We start from the raw sequence: 18,718 nt of genomic DNA on the forward strand, positions 1-18,718 counted from the left end.
CTAATGGAGAGCTCCTTGCCAGCAGCTTAGGGTCTTGCTACCTCACTGCCACCACAATGAAAGCACAAAGAATGCTGAAGAACTTCAGATGCTTCAACTCACAGGAAGTTTTCATGTGGAGTTTAAATTAAATGCCTCTAAGAGAGGTAAACAAGCAGCCCTTAGCTTACTTATGCCACTAAAGGGATAAGTATTTAGCATTAAAAATAAGATTGGGGGTGGGGGTGGCAGCTGGGTAGCTCAGTGGATTGAGAGCCACGCCTAGAGATAGAGGTCCTGGGTTTAAATCTATACTTCCTAGATGTGTGATCCTCAGCAAGTCATTTAATCCCCATTGCCTAGCACGTAACACTCTTCTGTCTTAGAACCAATACACAGTATTGGGTTATTAAAAAAAATTAAATTAAAAAAAAAAAAGGGATAATATTGGGAGAGGGTACAGGTGCCATGTGAGTTTGGCCCTGTTGTCCCAATAAGTTTATTCCTTAGCCACATGTGGGTATCTCCTTGGAGGTATTACTGGGATGCTGGCTGCTTCGTTTCCTGAGCCAGAAAAAAGGAACTGGAGATATGCTCACTTCAGATCTATCACCTCAAGCAACTTGGATGTGGTGTGCTTATATCACAAGAAGTAAAAGTGGGGAGAGGCTGGTGGCATTTTAATTTGTCCCATCAACGAGAGGGAAAATGGTGTAACACTGAGGGTGTTAATGATACCAGGCACTCGAAGGTCTCAATGTAAACTGTGCAAAGTGGACGCTGTCCTTAAAACATGTAGGTGGACAATTGAAAAACTGGGCAATCTGGAAATGGATTCAAGTGGGAGCACATTGTGATAAGAGGCATGAAGGAACAGATCTGCCAGAGTAAGCCCTGGGGATTCAGATCAGTGCTGGTCCTCAAGGAGAGTATGTTCTGCTCACAAAGAGCATACAATGTCATTTTTGGGAAGAAGGGAACCAGGAAAGGCCTCGAATGAGAGATAGCATTTTGGGCTGAGTCTTGAAGGCAGGAACAAGGAAGGAGAGAATCCAGGGATGGGGCACAGCCTATTGCAAGTTTTGGAGAGGAGATAGAATGCTGTAGGCGAGTGAGGAAGACAACCAGAGTGACTGAAGCATAAAGTGTGTAAAAGGGAGGAATGGCATACTATGGTTTTCCCAAGATGGCCCAGAGCTAAGTGGATTAGAAAGGGGCTTGTAAATGCCAAAGAGATTAGTTTTTAATTTGATCACAAAGGTAATAGGAGTGAGCCTGCTTGCTTCTTGAGCAGAGGAGTAATGGGGTCAAAACTGGGGGTGAGCGAAACTACTTTGACAGTTGTGTAGATAGAATGGAGAGGGAAGAGACTGGAGGCTGGGAGGCTAATTAGAAGGCCATGTGAGAGGTGAGGAGGGGGCAAAATAGGGTAGTAGCTATGGAAATGGATAGCAGGAAGCATTTGGAAAAGAGGTTGGTGAAGGGAGAATCAGTAAGACTTGGCAACTGCTGAAACATGTGGGATAAGGAAAAAGAAAGAGCAGAGGGTGACTCTGAGGATGTGACTCTTGGGGACTGAAAGAGAAACCTCTACAGAAACAGGGAAGTGTGGAAGAGGATGAATTCTGAGGGCAAGACAGTTTTATACCTACTTAGGTACATGTCAATTCCCCATTAGACGTAAGACCTTTAAGGACAGGGATTCTTTAATTTTTGTCTTTGCTTCCCTAGTGCTTAGCACAATGCCTGGCACATAGTAGGTGCTTAATAATAAATGAGTACACCACAACACAAGCTCAAGGTAGTTCTCTCTACCCTAGGAATACAGCTGAACTGAAATACAGTTTTCTCCTCTGTAAAAGGAGCTGGGGAAGGGAATGGGGTAAACTATCTGTGTGGCCTTGGACAAGTCACTTCACCCTGTTGGCCTGAGTTTCCTCCTCTGGAAAAGGAAATGGCAAACCACTCCAAGATCTTTGCCAAGAAAACCCTAAATGGAGCCACCAAGAGTCAGACATGAGTGAAAAATGACTGAAAATTTCAGATAACTAATCTATACTCGAAACCTCTGCAGTAACAGGAAAGTACTTTGGGAAAAAATTAAATCTTAAGAGTATTACTTAGATATGAATTAGCACTTCAGGTTAGCTATGACTTTCAAGGAACAATAATGAACTAATGAAGTTACTATATCTGAAAGTTTCCACCTAAAATCCCAGATATTCAATGTCAATCATTTTGAAGGGCCTACACCAAAACGGTATGTTAGAACAGTGTTATTATTGCTGGAAGTGCCACCAACTGAAGGAAAATGAATGACTTTTTTAGCAAGAGCCAAGCCAAAAGAGCTTTGGAGTCTTAAAAAAAAAAAAGAAAAAGAAAAAGATAACCTTTGATAAGCAGTACCAGTTTGAAAGAGAAGTAAGAATTTCATGATTTAAGCAGATTTTTTTCCTGACAAGAATGCGCAAGAAAGAGCCTTGTACCCCAAAGTTATTTCTAGGCTCTGGCTGACTGCCCATGGAAACTGTTTTCTTAGTTGGGCTATAAGAAATCCGCTACAAGGAGAGTATTGTATGACAAATGTTTCCTCTGGTTCCTGTCCATTGATTTGTCCTGGCAGAGCACAGAGCAGAGCTCTTCACGCTTCTTTTGTCCTGCCATTACAATTAGCCATTAGAGGCATACTCCATTGAGCTGCAGAGGGCATTCAGCTCCATAGCAACAAGGTTAGACAAGAGATCTTTTCCTTAGACCATAATAACAAATCATGGGGAAGGGAACTACAGACCAGGCCTGGGCTCTTTATGGGGATGGGGAGACCTGATGCTTCAAATTAGAGACACAACTGAGGCTTCAGGCTGGTAGACAATAGGGCTGGCAGGAGGAGCTTACATGAGCAGGACCTCTTGGGGAGCTGGCCAAGGTGTTGAGATAGAGTGTGTGTGTGTGGGGTGGGGGTGGGAGGGAGGGCGGGGTATTAAAGAATCCAGTGATGTCTTGAATGGAGACTGGAGGGAGGCATTTTTTTCCAGTTTAGGAATCCCTTGATTTCAGCTCTTTCTCTAGCTAGGAATGAAAAGGTACAATCCATCTTTCCAGGGGAGACAGCAAATGGGAAAGGATTCTACTTTTGGGTTCCAAGTATAGACTGGTTATGTAAGATATCAAATATGAAATCTGAAAGGGAGATTTGTTTCCTACAGTACAATAGTTAATCACCAAAAGCTCTCTTTCCCCCACTCAACATTCTGAAATCCCTTGCTGTCACCCATTGTTATTATTCCAGTATCTGAAAAGGAAAGGGAGGAAAGCATCATGGTTGGCAGAGGGGCAGGAAGCAAAGGATCTAAGAAGCCAAACTCCCATCACCCTTGTGAGATTCTGGAGGAGAAAATCCACTTTGACTGTTCAAAGTCAAGGGAAACCCAGTGACTCAGGAACCCAAAGCCTGGCCTCAAACTTTGACCCTGACCCCCAAGATTCTTCCTCCTTCCTTTCTTGCACTCTTGCATAAATGGCTGACAGGAGCAGTAATGTGGTAGATTTTTGTCCTTCGTAGGGCTGTTCCTAATCAGTGAGCTGTTGCTCTTGCCCTGTTCTTTGCTGGGGACAGGAAGGAAGATCCTTAAGGAGTGAGGAGACACTCAGTAGTAGGCAACACATGAAATGTTCAAGAGTAAATCAAGATGAGAACTGGGGGGAGCTGGCCTGACTCTCAGCAGGTCCCAGGAGTCATATAGTAAAGGCTGGCTGGGACGGATGTTATATACCTGTCAATTCCCTCACCTCCAATAGCATATCCCTTCCTGTCAAAAACAAAGACCCAACTTCACCTTCTATCTCCTCTTTTAAAAAATAAAAACCAAAACAAAACACCTTTACTCTGTCTTAGAATAGATACTAAGAAGAGTGGTAAGTGCTAGGCAATTGGAATTCAGTGACTTGTTCAAGGTCCCACAGTGAGGTAGCATGAGGCCAGATCTGAAGCCAGACTCCAGGCCTAGGGATCTACCCACTGTGTCACCTAGCTGCCCTACCCTCTACCTTCTTAAAAAAAAAAAAAAAAGTAAACAAATAGTTCCAGGCAATGTGGGAGGCTAGCTGGTGCATGTGCTTCCTCTGCCCTCTTTCTTCATTATGGAGAAACTGGGCATTGATGGCAAGACCTCCTGGCTCCCAAGCCAAGAAATAATGTCTCTATTATGCCATGCTATTACTTGATTCCTAATTTGCAGGGGGTTGCCTGAGGCCTTCTCCTAATTAGCATGAAGAGCTAAGTCTTGCCTGGACACAAAAACATTTCTTTAAATAAAAATGTGGAGTTTTGCTGTAATGAAATTTTGTCCTAACGAACAGACAGATGGAAATCTGCTGTCCCAGTCTCCAGATCCGCTGGATATAAAATAGAGCTGATGTTCATTCTCTTCACAGCAAATGGACAAGTAAAGTCAACCTAGTTCTCATAACCTGTACCCACCTTGACCTCATAACCACACTCAATTGGGCAAAAAAAAATCCAGAGCTAGAATTCCATGCATCAATACCGGCAGATACAGATACAGGACCAGACTTGGGAACATCTTTTACATCTGAGTAGCTCTCATACCAGGATGGAAAGGGCATTCACTTCTATAGGCAGGGCAAGACGTATTCCTGTACGCTAAATTCTCAGATGAAATATAGTACATAATTTCCCCAAAGAAACAAAGGGAAATGATAGTATTATTACTTAACTGCATCATGGATGTAAGTAAAGTTTCTGTGAAACAGATGGGAGCCCAACCAACATTTCTAATGCTCTTTTCCTAGGATAGTGTGTTCTGAATTCCAACACAACCCAAAACCACATGATTTCTGGGACACAACCATGAGTGAACAAAGATAAGTTATGTAAGCACACAAGGCAAAATGGGAAAGGGTACGCATATTAGGAAGTAGGTGAGAAAAGCCAGCTAGAGAGAAAATGAGGGCTTCTCCAGGGAAGATAGTTATGGAGAAGTTAAGAGATGGGAAGGTTTAGAAAATCTGGAACAATTTCAGTGGGTAAGAAAAAAGAATTTTTGTTTTCCTTTTATGGAAATCCTCCTCTGAATTTCACTATCTCTAGAGTTAGGCCCAAAGCCACCTTGAACTTGAAGGAAGAGAGGAGGTAATTGCTCAATGAACCCAAGGAAGGGCGGACATTTTCCCCCTAGGCACCCAGAGGGGCAGACTCACAGGGTCATTGGTGTCAGGGGGTCCTCCAGACATATTCAGGTGCTCAATGATGTCCTTGAGATCTTGGGCCATGCGCTTCAGCTGGGCATCTATATTTTCTGCTAGTTTATAACTGTAAAATAATAGCAATGTTTCAAGTTAGTTTCTTCTCAGTAGGATTTAAGCTGTTTGGCTTTCTCTGCTAAGTACTAAGAGACTTTTGGTGTGCTTCCCACGTGACCAATGATAGCCATTTAAAGCTAAACATCCCCATGACAAGGGCTTAGGGAATCCCAAAAGCCTGAAACAGGACAAGGCTAATTAATTAGCCCTTTGAATAACTCTGACTTCACTAACACTCTGCTCCACAGGCTATGGAGTCCTCTCATTTTCTTGGTCAATGACCCCGATAATATTCTAAGTCACTATGGCAATAAAGAACTCTTGAATGCCCAAATTATGACATTCTGGAATGTGACAAGAATAAAGTAATCTTTTCCCTAAGTCTGGTGATGAGTCAGTAACAGTTCATATTTCTGAAGCATTTCCTCTACAACAACCCTGGTAAAGTGGGGGAGTTCAGGGATTATTATCTCCCTTTTACAGATGGGGAAACCAAGATTGCAAGAGGGGTACAGTTAACAAGTATTCAAGATGAAATTTAGAGCCCACCTCATTCCACCTCCAATGTTCTTTCTACTTACATATTGCTGTCAATTACAGGTGCCCTGATGAAATTTTTGAGCTTACTAACTACTTGAAAGAAAAAAAGTCTGTGTGGAAATTTTCAGAACTATTAGGAAATGGAAGTTTTCTGATGTAAACTTTTCCAGTGCTTCGATTAGATCTAGTTATCTAAAAGATAAATTCCTAGAATACAAAGATTAAAACACAAGACCAGAATCAGAACTATGCTTATTGTGTTCTTAAGTTCTTCCATGGGCTAAATGATGAAGTCCATCTTTTCATAAGGATAAGCCACTACTAAAATGATTGGATTTATTTACAGTCTCACTCCCACAGCACATTCACAAATATTCTCCAAACATTTCAGAATTTTACAGGGAAACAAACCAACCAGGAGAGCTTTACGAGGAAGAGACAACTACAAAGCACTCATCAAATATGTCTGGCTCCAGAAAGTAGCAAAACCATTTTGTACTGGGAAGTCAAGACAGTATTCCTTCAAATTAATAAAGTGCTTTGAAATAGCAACTGATTAATGGAGAAAGAAAACTGCATGAAGATTGGGTCCAGAAAGAACCCACATTGTAATACTTAGCAAATGAAACTGCTTTAGTATTTCTAATTTGAGAACACATTTGAGAAGTACAAATGTTTTGAATGATGTAACTAAGTTATGTATGATATCATCTCTATTTTCCATCACATCTAACAATTGTCAGAAGGATGACTTGGCTTTTGGAAAAATCTGTCATTGAGAGAGCAAGTGAATATCCAGAAGAGATCTTGTCTCTTTCAGCCAGGCCTTCTGCCCTACCCTTCAAATCTATGTCACCCCCTTTTAGGAGACCTTTCTCTGGTTGCCAAAAACCTCAGATGGCCCTGTTCTTCCAAACTTCTCTGAGGAACCTACGTTTTCTCACGCTCCTCATCTGCATGCTGCAGATAGATGGTCCCGCTCTGCTCCTTCACAGCCTCCTCCAAAGGGGCCAGTAGGTCCTCCAGCTCCTTCTGCTGGGATAGGATGAAGTCCAGTTCCTGATCCAACCTAAAGAAATGACTTGAGTGAACAAAAGAGCTAAAAAGTAATGGGGAGTGACCAAAAGAGGGCAGAGTAGCTCAAGAAAACAAACCCCTTGATGTCCCAACCTGGGGAACTTGCCAAGGTTCCTACCTTTTTTGATCCAGTTTCACCTTCTCTACTTCTCGGTGTAAAGTAGTAATCTAAGAAACAAATAAGAATGTGCAACAATGAAAATATGCTGCTCAAAACCAAATGAAATGAGAAGTACACCTTAAAGATTCCATTCACCTGAACAAAGTTATCTGTAATAAGAGAAGAATCTGTCTTTGGTTAAAGACTACCTTCTTACCTTCTCACCATTCTCAATCAATGTCCGGTCCCAAGCATTCACTTGAGTGGCCTGGTGAAGGAAGTGTTTTTCTTGGTCCTCCAGTTCCAAACTCCATTTATTAATCAAACTTTCCAGCTGAGCGTAAGTCATCACAGGGCTTATACTGAAAAAAAGGGCAAGGATTGGTCCCATGTAAGTACAATGATTATTAGAATAAAAAAAAATCAATATTAATAAGAGATGGGGAAATTCCCAAGGTATTACAGAGCTTCCAATCATCCCTGGTGTTTGGGGGCCAAGAACTAATGATCTTTTTTTGGTTTTATCTGCCAACCCATAATCTTCCCAGGTAAGTCTTTTGAGAAAGTTAACATATAGCACCATTATAAGTAAAAAAATCTAAACAGTGGCAGTCACTGTTGCCACAGAGACAAAAAGAAAGGGGGAGGCTAAAGTTCCATTTAAAAAAGTGACTGTGCAATAGAAAATGGCTAGAAAAAGGGGGTGCCTAAAGCATTAGCTCTAGCCTTGAGGGAAACAACTTCAACCAAATAGCCCTGGAAGTAGAGATCTTTTTTTTTATTAAATAGCCATTTTTCTGGCTTCTTCAAAACCATACCTGGGGGTGTGGAGAGAGGGAAGAGATATGGCTAAGTAGAAAATTCAACCAGGGAATAAGAGGCACTGTTTAACAGCAATATTGTAAGGATGATCAACTGGGAAAATCTTCCATACTCTGATCAAAACAATGATCCAAGACAATTCCAAAGGATTCATGATGAAAAATGCTATCTACCTTCAGAGGAAAAAACTGATGAACTCTGAGGGCAGATCAAAAGACTTTTTTTTACCATATTTTTCACGTTGCTTTTTTTTAAATGTGTATTTTCTTTTGCAACATGGTTAATATGGAAAGGCTCTGCATGTCTTCACATGTATAATTAGTATATCATTTACCTTCTCAAGGGGTGGAGAAAGAGAATTTGGAACTCAAATATTAAAAAATGAATGCTAAAAATGTAATTGGGAAATATTTAATGAATTAAAAAAAAAACAGCATTGTCTCCACTGTCTGTCTGGGAACTATTACTTTAGCTAGCCCTTCCTTAACAAAAATTCGTGTAATAAAATTCTAAGTAGGATGTGAATTGGTGTATGTGTGTATAGGTAGCAGAAGAAAAAGGATAGGCTACATGACCTGAATAAAAAAGGTCATACTGTTAAAAAAAAAAAGAGAAGAAAATGATATCTCATTTGTTTTGATCTTTCTTCTTTTAAATCAGATTTATCTAAGGGTTTATCAATCAAGCCAGTTTTAAGTTTTATTATCATTTCTACATTTTTTGTTTCTAATTTATCTATTTCTCCTCTAACTTTTAAAATTTCCATTTTGTTAACTTATGTTTGTAAGAACATGAGTACTGAAATTAGCTGTATCAATAAATTTTGGTATGTTGTTTTTTGTCATTAATATTTTCTTTTAAAGTTATTATTTCCAAGATTTATTCTTTTACCTATTCAATATTTACGACTTTATTGTTAAGTCTACGTTGTTGACCCTGAACCAATTATTATTTTTACTTCAAAAATTTTAAAATATATATTTTTAAATTTTGAGTTACAAATTCCAGCCCCCCTTAAAGGCAAGCAATATATCATATTGCTAAAAAAAAAAAAAAAAAAAAAAAGTGAAAAAACGATACTGGTTCTTCTCACTTCATTTTGCACCAGTTCATATAGGTCTTGCCATGTTTTTCTCAAACATACTCCCTTTGTAATTTCTCAAAGCCCAATAGCACTCCACTACTATTATGTGACAAGCTTTCCCACAATTGAGTATCTCCTTGATTTCCTACTCTTTGCCATCAGTTACTATATTTTTGTACATGTAGACCCTTTTTCTTTCTTTTCTTTTTTTTTTTCCCCTGATCTCTTGTGGGATACAGACCCAGTAGTGGTATTGCTGGGTCAAAGGGTATGCATAGTTTAAAGCCCTTTGAACAGAATTCCAGATTGCTCTCCAAACTGGTTGGACCAGTTGGGTATGCTACCAACAATTCATCAGTATACCTATTTTCCCATATGCCCTCCAGAATTTGCCATTTCTGATTGGTATGAGGAAGTACGTCAGTTATTTTAATTCACATTTCTCTAATAAAGTGATTTTGAGCATTTTTTAATGCGACTAGAATTTGATTTTCTTTTTCTGAAAATTATCTGTTCATATCCTTTGACCATTTATTAATTGGGGAATGGCTCTTATTTTTATAATTTTGACTAGGAGAGATGAGGGCTTTATTAGAGAAATTTTCTAGAAAAAAAATTTTATATTACTTCGCCATAATATATTGTTAAGATTCTGGTTTCTAATCCATTCTATCTGCTTCCATTTTACAAGTGAGCTTAAATTATTATTACCAGTTATGATTACTGCGTATTTCCCTCCATCCTATTTTGTCTATTTCTTCTTTCTATCCCATCCCTCAAGTCTACTTTGCTTTTGTCCTCCCTTTTATCACTACCACTTCCTCATCCCCTTTTCTCTTACAACCTTCCCCTTCTCTTTAACTATTGGGTAAGACAGATTTCTATACAAAACTGAATTGTGGACATGTGTTCCTCCCTCTTTGAATCAATTCCAATGAGAGTAAGGTTCAAGCATTGCCTGACATCCCCTCATTTTTTCCCTCCACTGTAGAAGTTCTCTTGTGCTCCACTTTTATTTGAGAAAATTTTCTCAATTCTCTCTTTCTTCCCCCTTCTCCCAGTGCAACCCTCTTTCTAACCCCTTCATTTTTTAAAGAGATCATTCCAACATAATTGACTCACACCCATGCCTGCTGTCAATGTAAACTCTTTCCAAATGCCCTAACAAAATGATAAAGTTCTTAGAAGTCGCATGTATCATCTTCCACCATAGGCATATAAACAGTTTAATTTTACTGGATCTCGTTTCTTTTTCATGTTTACTTTTTTATTCTTCAGTCGGGGCTGAATATTACGATTTCTATTCAGCTGTGGTTTTTTTCATCAGGAATGCTTGAAAGTCCTTTATTTGATTAAATACCACCCCACCCCATCCCGAAAGATTATATTCAGTTTTGCTAGATTATTTTTTAGATTTAGAATTATTTTCAGATTATTTGCTAGATTATTCTTGGTTGTAATCCTAGCTCCTTTGCTATCTAGAATATCATATTCCAAGCCCTCCAATCCTTTAATGTAGAAGCTGCAATCCTTCCTTTTTTGGATTCACTTGATGTATGGTAAATTCTTTTCTATCCTCAGTTCTCTTTTATGTTTGCCTTTGCTAGGGAGGTTTGTTTGCCTGCCCCCGCATTTATTTATCTAAAGTATTTGCCCATAGTTACATGATTCATGTTCTTTTCCTCCCTCCTTCCGTAGCCAATGAGCAGTTCAACAGGTTTTACATGTATCATTGGTCAAGGCCTATTTCTGCATTATTAATATTTGCAATAGAGCGATCATTTAAGAGTCTATATCCCCAATCATATCCCAGGGTTTAGTTTTCTTATCCAATCTGTTACTTTTTCATTTTATTGGATTGTTTAATCCATTCATATTTAAAGTTATTTTCTTACACCTGCCTCTATTTTTAAAAAAAGTTATGATTTCTTCCCTCTTCTGCTATAAACATAGTATTGTTTCCTCAGTTACTTTGCTTTTTTCTTTTAAGGTGACTCCATTCCCACTTACTCTCTTCACCTCACCCTGGTTTCCCTCCTCTTGTTTGTTACCACTTTCCCTTTAGGGTTTTGCTTATTAGTTCCTTTTTCTCTCTTGCTTTTTCTAATTATATATAATTTTACCCCCTTTTTTCCTCTTAAGTTAGGTGATTTCTCTTGCATTCCTGCCCTTCAATTAGTCCTGCTCATTATATGGAGAATGAAAAAAAAAAAGATAAGATGTAATTTAATAACAATTAGGAAGAATTCAGAGGAAAGTGGGAAGATTTGTAGGAACTGATAAATAGCAAAATAAGCAAAAGAGAGAGAATATAATTAATGTCTAAAACAAGGTAAATGAACAGATCATTAAAATGAAATTGAGTTTTGAAAAATCAAGGCCATGAAATAAGAGATAATAAAACATAATCCCATACTTATGGCAGAGAGGTGTCTGTGTGTATGTGGGGAGATACTAGGACTAGGAGAAACTACTATATACATTGTTAGAAATGTACTGGGTATTTTTATTTGTTTTTCTTTGTCATAAAGGAAAGCTCAGTCTGGAGGGGGTGTGTGTGAAATGACTGACTTCAGACAAAAGGCATTAGGAAAATATATTTTTTAAAAGGATATGCTACCTTTTTGCCCATGTTGCTGTCCCTAGCAGTTTTCTATTCTAACTGGCCTCTGACACTTCCTGCGGTGTCATCATTGGCAAGTTACTTAACCACATTTGTAAAATGGGTATCATAGCATTAAAGATTTAGAACAGAAAGGACCACAGATCTCTAATTCCAACTCCTTCAGTTGCTTGTCCTCTTTTCCTTTCCTGAGCAGTCTCTGCTTCCCTTCAGTTTGCTCAGCAGATGAGTGAGCAAAGACAAATAGGTAGAGAGCTCAAGTGTCCCTGTGAACCAGGCGGCACCAACATGGATGGTGAGCAGCTAGGCGCAGGGGGAAGGACAGGGGATATGACTTCTTACTTGATAGGAACCACTTCAGAAGAGAAGATAGAGGTTCACTGGAATGAAGTAACTAAGAAGAGTTCCTACAGCACAGAGGACTACTTAGCCTTGGCCCTGCTACTTGCTGGAGCATCACCCAAGGCAGTATGGGAAAACATAAGAATCACACAGGTCTTCACAGGGGTTAGACGAAATGGAGCCTACCAGAAATAAGGTGGGGAATTCTCCTGATCCATTGTGGGCCTGCAAATAAAAACATTTTTGGTTTTTCTTTATTCCATGAATCCAAATACTTGTAATGGGGAACGAACAAGGGGTAAATGGGTAGGGAGCTTGCGTCCTTGTGAACCGGGAGGCACTAATACGGATGGTGAACAGCTCGGCGCGGGGGGAAGGACGAGGGATATTGTTTCTTACTTGATAGGAACCACTTCAGAAGAGAAGATAGAGGTTCACTGGAATGATGTGACTTAAGAAGAGTTCTACAGCGCGCAGTGGACTAGTTAGCCTTGGCCTTGCTCCTTACTGGAGAACCGTCCAAGGCAGTATGGGAAAACATAAGAATCACACAGGTCTTTACTAGGGGTAGATGAAATGGAGCCTACCAGAAAGAGGATGGGGGATTGTCCTGATCCATTGTGGGCCTGCAAATAAAAACATTTTTGGTTTTTCTTCATTCCATGAATCCAAGTACCTGTAAAGGAGAGCTTACAAGGGGTAAATGGGTAGGGAGCTTGCGTCCCTGTGAACCGGGAGGCACCAATACGTATGGTGAACAGCTCGGCGTAGGGGGAAGGACGAGGGATATGACTTCTTACTTGATAGGAACCACTTCAGAAGAGAAGATAGAGGTTCACTGGAATGACGTGACTAAGAAGAGTCCCTACAGCGCGCAGAGGACTAGTTAGCTTTGGCCCTGCTCCTTGCTGGAGCACCACTCAAGGCAGTATGGGAAAGCATAAGAATCACATAGGTCTTCACTGAGGTTAGATGAAATAGAGCCTACCATAAAGAGGATGGGGGATTGTCCTGATCCATTGTGGGCCTGCAAATAAAAACATTTTTGGTTTTTCTTCATTCCATGAATCCAAGTACCTGTAAAGGAGAGCTTACAAGGGGTAAATGGGTAGGGAGCTTGCGTCCCTGTGAACCGGGAGGCACCAATACGTATGGTGAACAGCTCGGCGTAGGGGGAAGGACGAGGGATATGACTTCTTACTTGATAGGAACCACTTCAGAAGAGAAGATAGAGGTTCACTGGAATGACGTGACTAAGAAGAGTCCCTACAGCGCGCAGAGGACTAGTTAGCTTTGGCCCTGCTCCTTGCTGGAGCACCACTCAAGGCAGTATGGGAAAGCATAAGAATCACATAGGTCTTCACTGAGGTTAGATGAAATGGAGCCTACCATAAAGAGGATGGGGGATTGTCCTGATCCATTGTGGGCCTGCAAATAAAAACATTTTTGGTTTTTCTTTATTCCATGAATCCAAGTACTTGTAAGGAGTACCAGACAGTCAAGTTCCCAGTTACTATCTTAGTAAGCACAAATGAACACAGAAAAGTGTTATCTACCTCTAGGGGGTTGCAGTGAAGATGAAATAAGATAACGTATGCAAAACACTAAGGGGGAGTGGATGTTAAAAGCAAGGGAATAAGCATTTACATAGAGCCTATATTTATATGTGGCACTATGGCACTGTTGGATCTTTCCAACAAATCTGGGTTGTGGGTGCTCTTATTCCTATTTTACAGCTGAGGAAACTAAGGCAAAGAGGAAAAAAGTGACCTGCCCAAGGTCACATGGCTAGCAAGTATCTGAGGCTGGATTTGAACTCTGGTCTTCCTGACTCCAGTTGCCTTTACAAGGATTGTCAGAGCTGTTTCAGCTTTCACTGTTACTAAACTGACATTTAGTTGCCTTTACAAACAATAAATATAATCTCTAATTTACTCTGCATATATCTTTACACACACACACACACACACACACACACACACACACACACACACACTCTCTCTCTCTCTCTCTCTCTCTCTCTCTCTCTCTCTCTCTCTCTCTCTCTCTCTCAGAGCAGGCGTCATCTTTGCCTTTGTATGTCCAGTGCTAAGCATAGGGCCTGCCACATAATCTAATGTTTATTAGCTGACTGACCTATATCAGCTATTATTACTAATTTGTGTTAGGACTGTCAGAAAAACATAACAAAAACTTCATTAGATAGGGCACAAAAGGTTAACCTGTAGGTCAGAATTAGGTGGGGAAGGAAACACAACTGGCATGGCCATGAATTTCAGTTCTTCAAACACTCTGCTTTTCACTAGTAATATCTTTGATTCTATCCTTTTCTAGTTGCTGAAGCTAGAGTCATAGTGCTTCTCCCACCCACCTCAGCTGTCTTCTGGTATTACTGCTCTTAAACATACACAGTATCATTCACCCATGTTCTATGATTTGGTTTAGGGATCTGATTCTGATCTCTTGTTTCTCATTTTATTGTTGCGGTGACTCTTTTCTCAGAGATCTTGACTTCTAGGTTTCTGACCTGATGGCAACTTGATCTCAAGGCTCTAGGTCTCCTTTGTTTATTGACTTTACTTCAAGACAATAATGACTAAACCCAATACTATGTTCTGATGACCACTAAAAACTTAGAATTAGGACACTGGTTACATGAATGAATCACTAAGCTAGAAGCGGAAGTTATTTTGTTGATTGTTATTAGAAAACCCTAAGTCTCAGAAGACATTGGATAGCAAAGCAGATATTAGACATTTCAGTCTTTAGCCCGATCAGATAGGCCCATCTCCTGTTATTCAAGAACAAACACTATAGGCTTCGAAAGGCTGCAAATGATGGGAAAAATTTTAAAGTAAATATAAGTAAAAAGTAGCAGATTCGTTTTAGATATATTGGCATACCCATTAGATGATTGCTCTAATCCAGGGGTCGGCAACCTTTTTGGCCGTGAGAGCCATAAACGCCACATTTTTTAAAATGTAATTTCGTGAGAGCCGTACAGTGCTCACAGTGCCGCTCCTGTAACAGAGCCTGAAAAAAAATTGACTTTATGGCTCCTGCAAAAAGAGCCATATCTGGCCCTCAAAAGAGCCAGATATAGCTCGAGAACCATACGTTGCCAACCCCTGCTCTAAGCCTTGTATTTTGTGGTGGTGCTATTTTTTGGAATGATGGAATACATTCTAACCAAACACTACCATAGAAAAACCCTGGCCATGGGAATCAAAAATCTGGGCTCCAGGTCTAACTGATACTGAGGAGCTCATGGGACCTCAGACAAGTCAACTCTCTAGGCCTCAGTTCCCTCCTATGTAAAATCATGTGTTTAGACTAGATGGTTAGTCACTAAGGCTCCTTCTATTTTATGAGTCTATGGACTGTTTTCTCACAGTATTTAACAAAGGGAAATGAATGTTCCTTTCATTGGGTTATAGAAATCTAGCTTCTAAATGTGTCTTGGTTCAGAAGCAGTTTTATCTGCATCTGAAATACTTTTGGAAAATACACACATGAGCTATGTGCACCAAAGAGGAGAGGTCTCCTACTGTGTACACCTCACCAATGAAGTGGAATTTAGAAGAATTCTGCAATCAGGTCTCACCCTGGAGTTGTACTAGTTGAGGGCAAAGCAGCACCAGTAGAAGGCGTGGCGCCAATGCCCGGAGCTGTCGCCAGTGGCTTCAGGTTCAAAGAAAAGGCTGGGGTCGAAGTTGAAGTTGTAGCTGAAACAAAATATATATGAAGTTAAAGGGGAAAACAAAGAGTCTGTTTCATTTAGAAACTTCCTAGGCAGTGAAAGCTGGGACGTGGATGTTGATACCAATGAAGGAGGCCTTCATAGCCATGTAATCTCTAAAGAGGCAAGACTTCTCTCTGCATACCCCTCTGGAGAGCTGTCTTTCCTTAGGGTACAACATTCCCTTCTCAATGCTAGCCCAGAACACCCACCATTTCTGGCCAGGAGTCTCGGATATGAGTCAATGATCCCTGGGGGTTTGTAACACCTGTGTTAGTGCCAAGGGCAGAACCACAGGCCTCAACTGCCCCATCACACTTCCCACTTGAAGAAATGCAGCTGTATATCTATTAAATTAGACAATTAATTTATAAAGAAATTATCTATTAGAAATAGTCAAAATCAGTTGTCACTTAATCTAGGAGTGCATTAAACATTCTGACAAAAATTCATCAACAAAGGAATCTACTCAGTGCTGGGAAAGATTGCATCAGGGTGGTGAGCCTCAGGGGCAAAAGGGCGGGGGTGGCCACCAGGGTACCTAAAGGACATATTATGCAGCCTAGGTCAGAAATGGAGCAGGTCAAGCTCCAAGTGTGCCAAACAATGTGGGACTGACCTATAAGATGTTCCTGTATGTCCAGTGGGGGAAGAGGGAGAGAGAACAAGCAGCCACAAGGCAACTAGACCCAGCCACAGTTCATACCAGCAAATTGAATGCATTTTCCTATTCCTTTCTCCCTTTAAACTCTCAGGACCTGATGGCTTATTGGTTCAAGTGAAAGATCTCCCTACATTTTTTTTCATGACTGTAGGGAAAACTGAGGGGTCTAATTTGACTCACTGGAGAACTCTCTGAAGGAGGAGGACTCTACAGATGACTCATAGCAGCACATCTAAACTCCGTCTTGTTTTCAAGGCTCTTTTTGCCATAGAGCATGGGGGAGATATTAAAGTTTGGATAAGAAATGGACCAAGCTTTCATGAAGCTCAAAGTCTAGGATGGGAGACAGGACATAAACACAGACAGCTATGAGACATAAGGTTAATTGTGCTAGAAAAGTGGAAACCAAGGACGAGGATAGTTATTATTGACTTGGGGCAGAGATCGAGGAAGGCCAGGACATATTCTATGGCCTAAGAGTTATGCTAAATTGAAGGGATGGTTTAATGGACCATATGTTATACTTTTACTGTATCCTTCATAGTACCTAGTTTAAGTATTTGACACACAGCAGGTTCTCTGTAAATATTCAAAAAGAATAAAAATATACTGAGTGAGACAACTGCCCAAAATGGCCTATGGTAGAAAGCCAACCTCCCACTACTATCTCCTAAGGCAGAAAAGGGAAAAGGGCCAGGATGGAGGGAAGAGTCACCATCATTTCTATGCTTTAAAAAAGATCTCTGAGCAACTGAGACTGAGAAATTCAACTTTGGTCTTATATTTCCATGAAGATGGAGAATGACCTCAAAGCAATTATACACATTTGGGAGCTACAATGTCCCTGAACCTAGGCTTTCAAAGCTCACTTTGAGGAAAAGTGGCTCATGGGCTCAAAATTAGGCTTCGTTTTGTTTTCTTGCATCTTCAAAAAATTATACCATACCAAAGGCAACATAGGTGTAGGAGGCATGATTGAAAATTATGAATAAAGCTGTGCTCACCAATTACAGAATGCTAGGCCCGGAGGGCCCCCCTGGAAGTTAGAAATTGCCCAGAGGGATGCAATATTAAAACAGAGCACAGTGGGTAGAAAATTTAGCAAAGTGCTTGCCTTGAATATTAATAAGTTCAAAATCAAAAATGCTTAAGAATTTAAAGAAAAGTTTAGATAACTTCATGGGTAATAAATTCATTACACGGTATTATAGTAAGAGTTTCTAGAGTGGTTCCTTGATCTATCTCTGACCTTTTTATGGCAATATCACTGAAGAAAACCAGCACCTACAAACTGTCCCATAATGCACTGTCAGCTAGAGATACTTGATTCAATACACCAGTACATTACTTTGTGGTCTCTTATCTGGCCTGTTATTTCTCTGATCTAAAGAGAAAAAGTAGCATGGTATAACTGTAAAAAAAAATAAACATTAGATTGGGGCATAAACTGGGAAACCCAGATCCTAATCTGGACTCCAATCACAACTTAGATGTCTAGGACTTTGGGAGAAGCCATGCCTTCATGATCTCTAGGGCTCCTTTCATCTCTCAAGTTTCCCCTGGAAAATTCAACTCGTTCTCTGGGAATGGGGAAAATGAATCTAATCCTTAAGAGCATCACCTTCATGCTCTGCCAAATTCCCATCTGCTTCAGTAGAAAAGTTTGCCTTTTAAATTCTCAACTATTCTACATAGTTTCTATAATTACCTTTGTTTCTTCTAACTCCATATAACTCTGACATAGGAGATAAGATTTATTTATTTTTAATTTGTTTGTTAAAGTTCCCAGGCATCTTCCTTCCTCTTTCTCCTCCCGAAACTAGAGAAGGCATCATTTGACAAAAAATACATGTAGGGGCATCTAGGTGGCTCAGTGGATTGAGAGCCAGGCCTAGATGTGGAAGGTCATGGGTTCAAATGTGGCCTCAGACACTTTCTACCTGTGTGATCCTGGGCAAATCACTTAACCCCAATTGTCTAGTCCTTACTGCTCTTCTGCCTTGGAATTAATACACAGTACTGATTCTAAGATGGAAGAAAATGTTTTAAAGGAAGAAAAAAAAAATCCCAGGGGTTCGTAACCCCAAGTATTTGACAACATCTAAAAGGTTGACATCATATAGTCAATTCTTGATTATCTGAGCTAATGGAGAAGGGGTGGCATACACAATTTGAAATAGCAGAGAACCCAAAATATCCTAGATATTTGGTTTTGCAACATATTTCTGAATCTGCATTTAAAGAGGTGTCATTCTGATGTCCTCTGATATTTTGGAATTTGACAATACAAACAAAAGATATAAAAGTGACATTTTAAAGGCCTCACTGTCCTGCCTTCCTTCCCAGGCACCCTCTTCTGGGTCACCTGCTGTTATTTTCCTGGTCTTGACTCTGCACTGGGAATGTACTACATGGTCTCTCTGACT

The 18,718-nt window shown here is 40.1% G+C and overlaps 1 protein-coding gene across 1 annotated transcript in view; it reads right to left on the bottom strand.

The window, feature by feature from the left end:
- LOC123253400 (nuclear pore glycoprotein p62-like) overlaps positions 1-18,718 on the bottom strand; it is a 61,566-nt gene that overhangs the window by 13,233 nt on the left and 29,615 nt on the right. The window contains exons 7-15 of the mRNA XM_044682597.1: positions 15,494-15,614; positions 13,279-13,317; positions 12,878-12,916; positions 12,477-12,515; positions 12,076-12,114; positions 7,236-7,380; positions 7,037-7,086; positions 6,776-6,910; positions 5,200-5,311 (exon numbers count right to left, since the gene is read on the bottom strand). Coding sequence (XP_044538532.1) covers positions 5,200-5,311; positions 6,776-6,910; positions 7,037-7,086; positions 7,236-7,380; positions 12,076-12,114; positions 12,477-12,515; positions 12,878-12,916; positions 13,279-13,317; positions 15,494-15,614 — 719 coding nt within the window. The remainder of the gene's footprint in view (positions 1-5,199; positions 5,312-6,775; positions 6,911-7,036; positions 7,087-7,235; positions 7,381-12,075; positions 12,115-12,476; positions 12,516-12,877; positions 12,917-13,278; positions 13,318-15,493; positions 15,615-18,718) is intronic.

Source organism: Gracilinanus agilis, chromosome X (assembly GCF_016433145.1).
Source record: "Gracilinanus agilis isolate LMUSP501 chromosome X, AgileGrace, whole genome shotgun sequence".
Taxonomy (NCBI): domain Eukaryota; kingdom Metazoa; phylum Chordata; class Mammalia; order Didelphimorphia; family Didelphidae; genus Gracilinanus; species Gracilinanus agilis.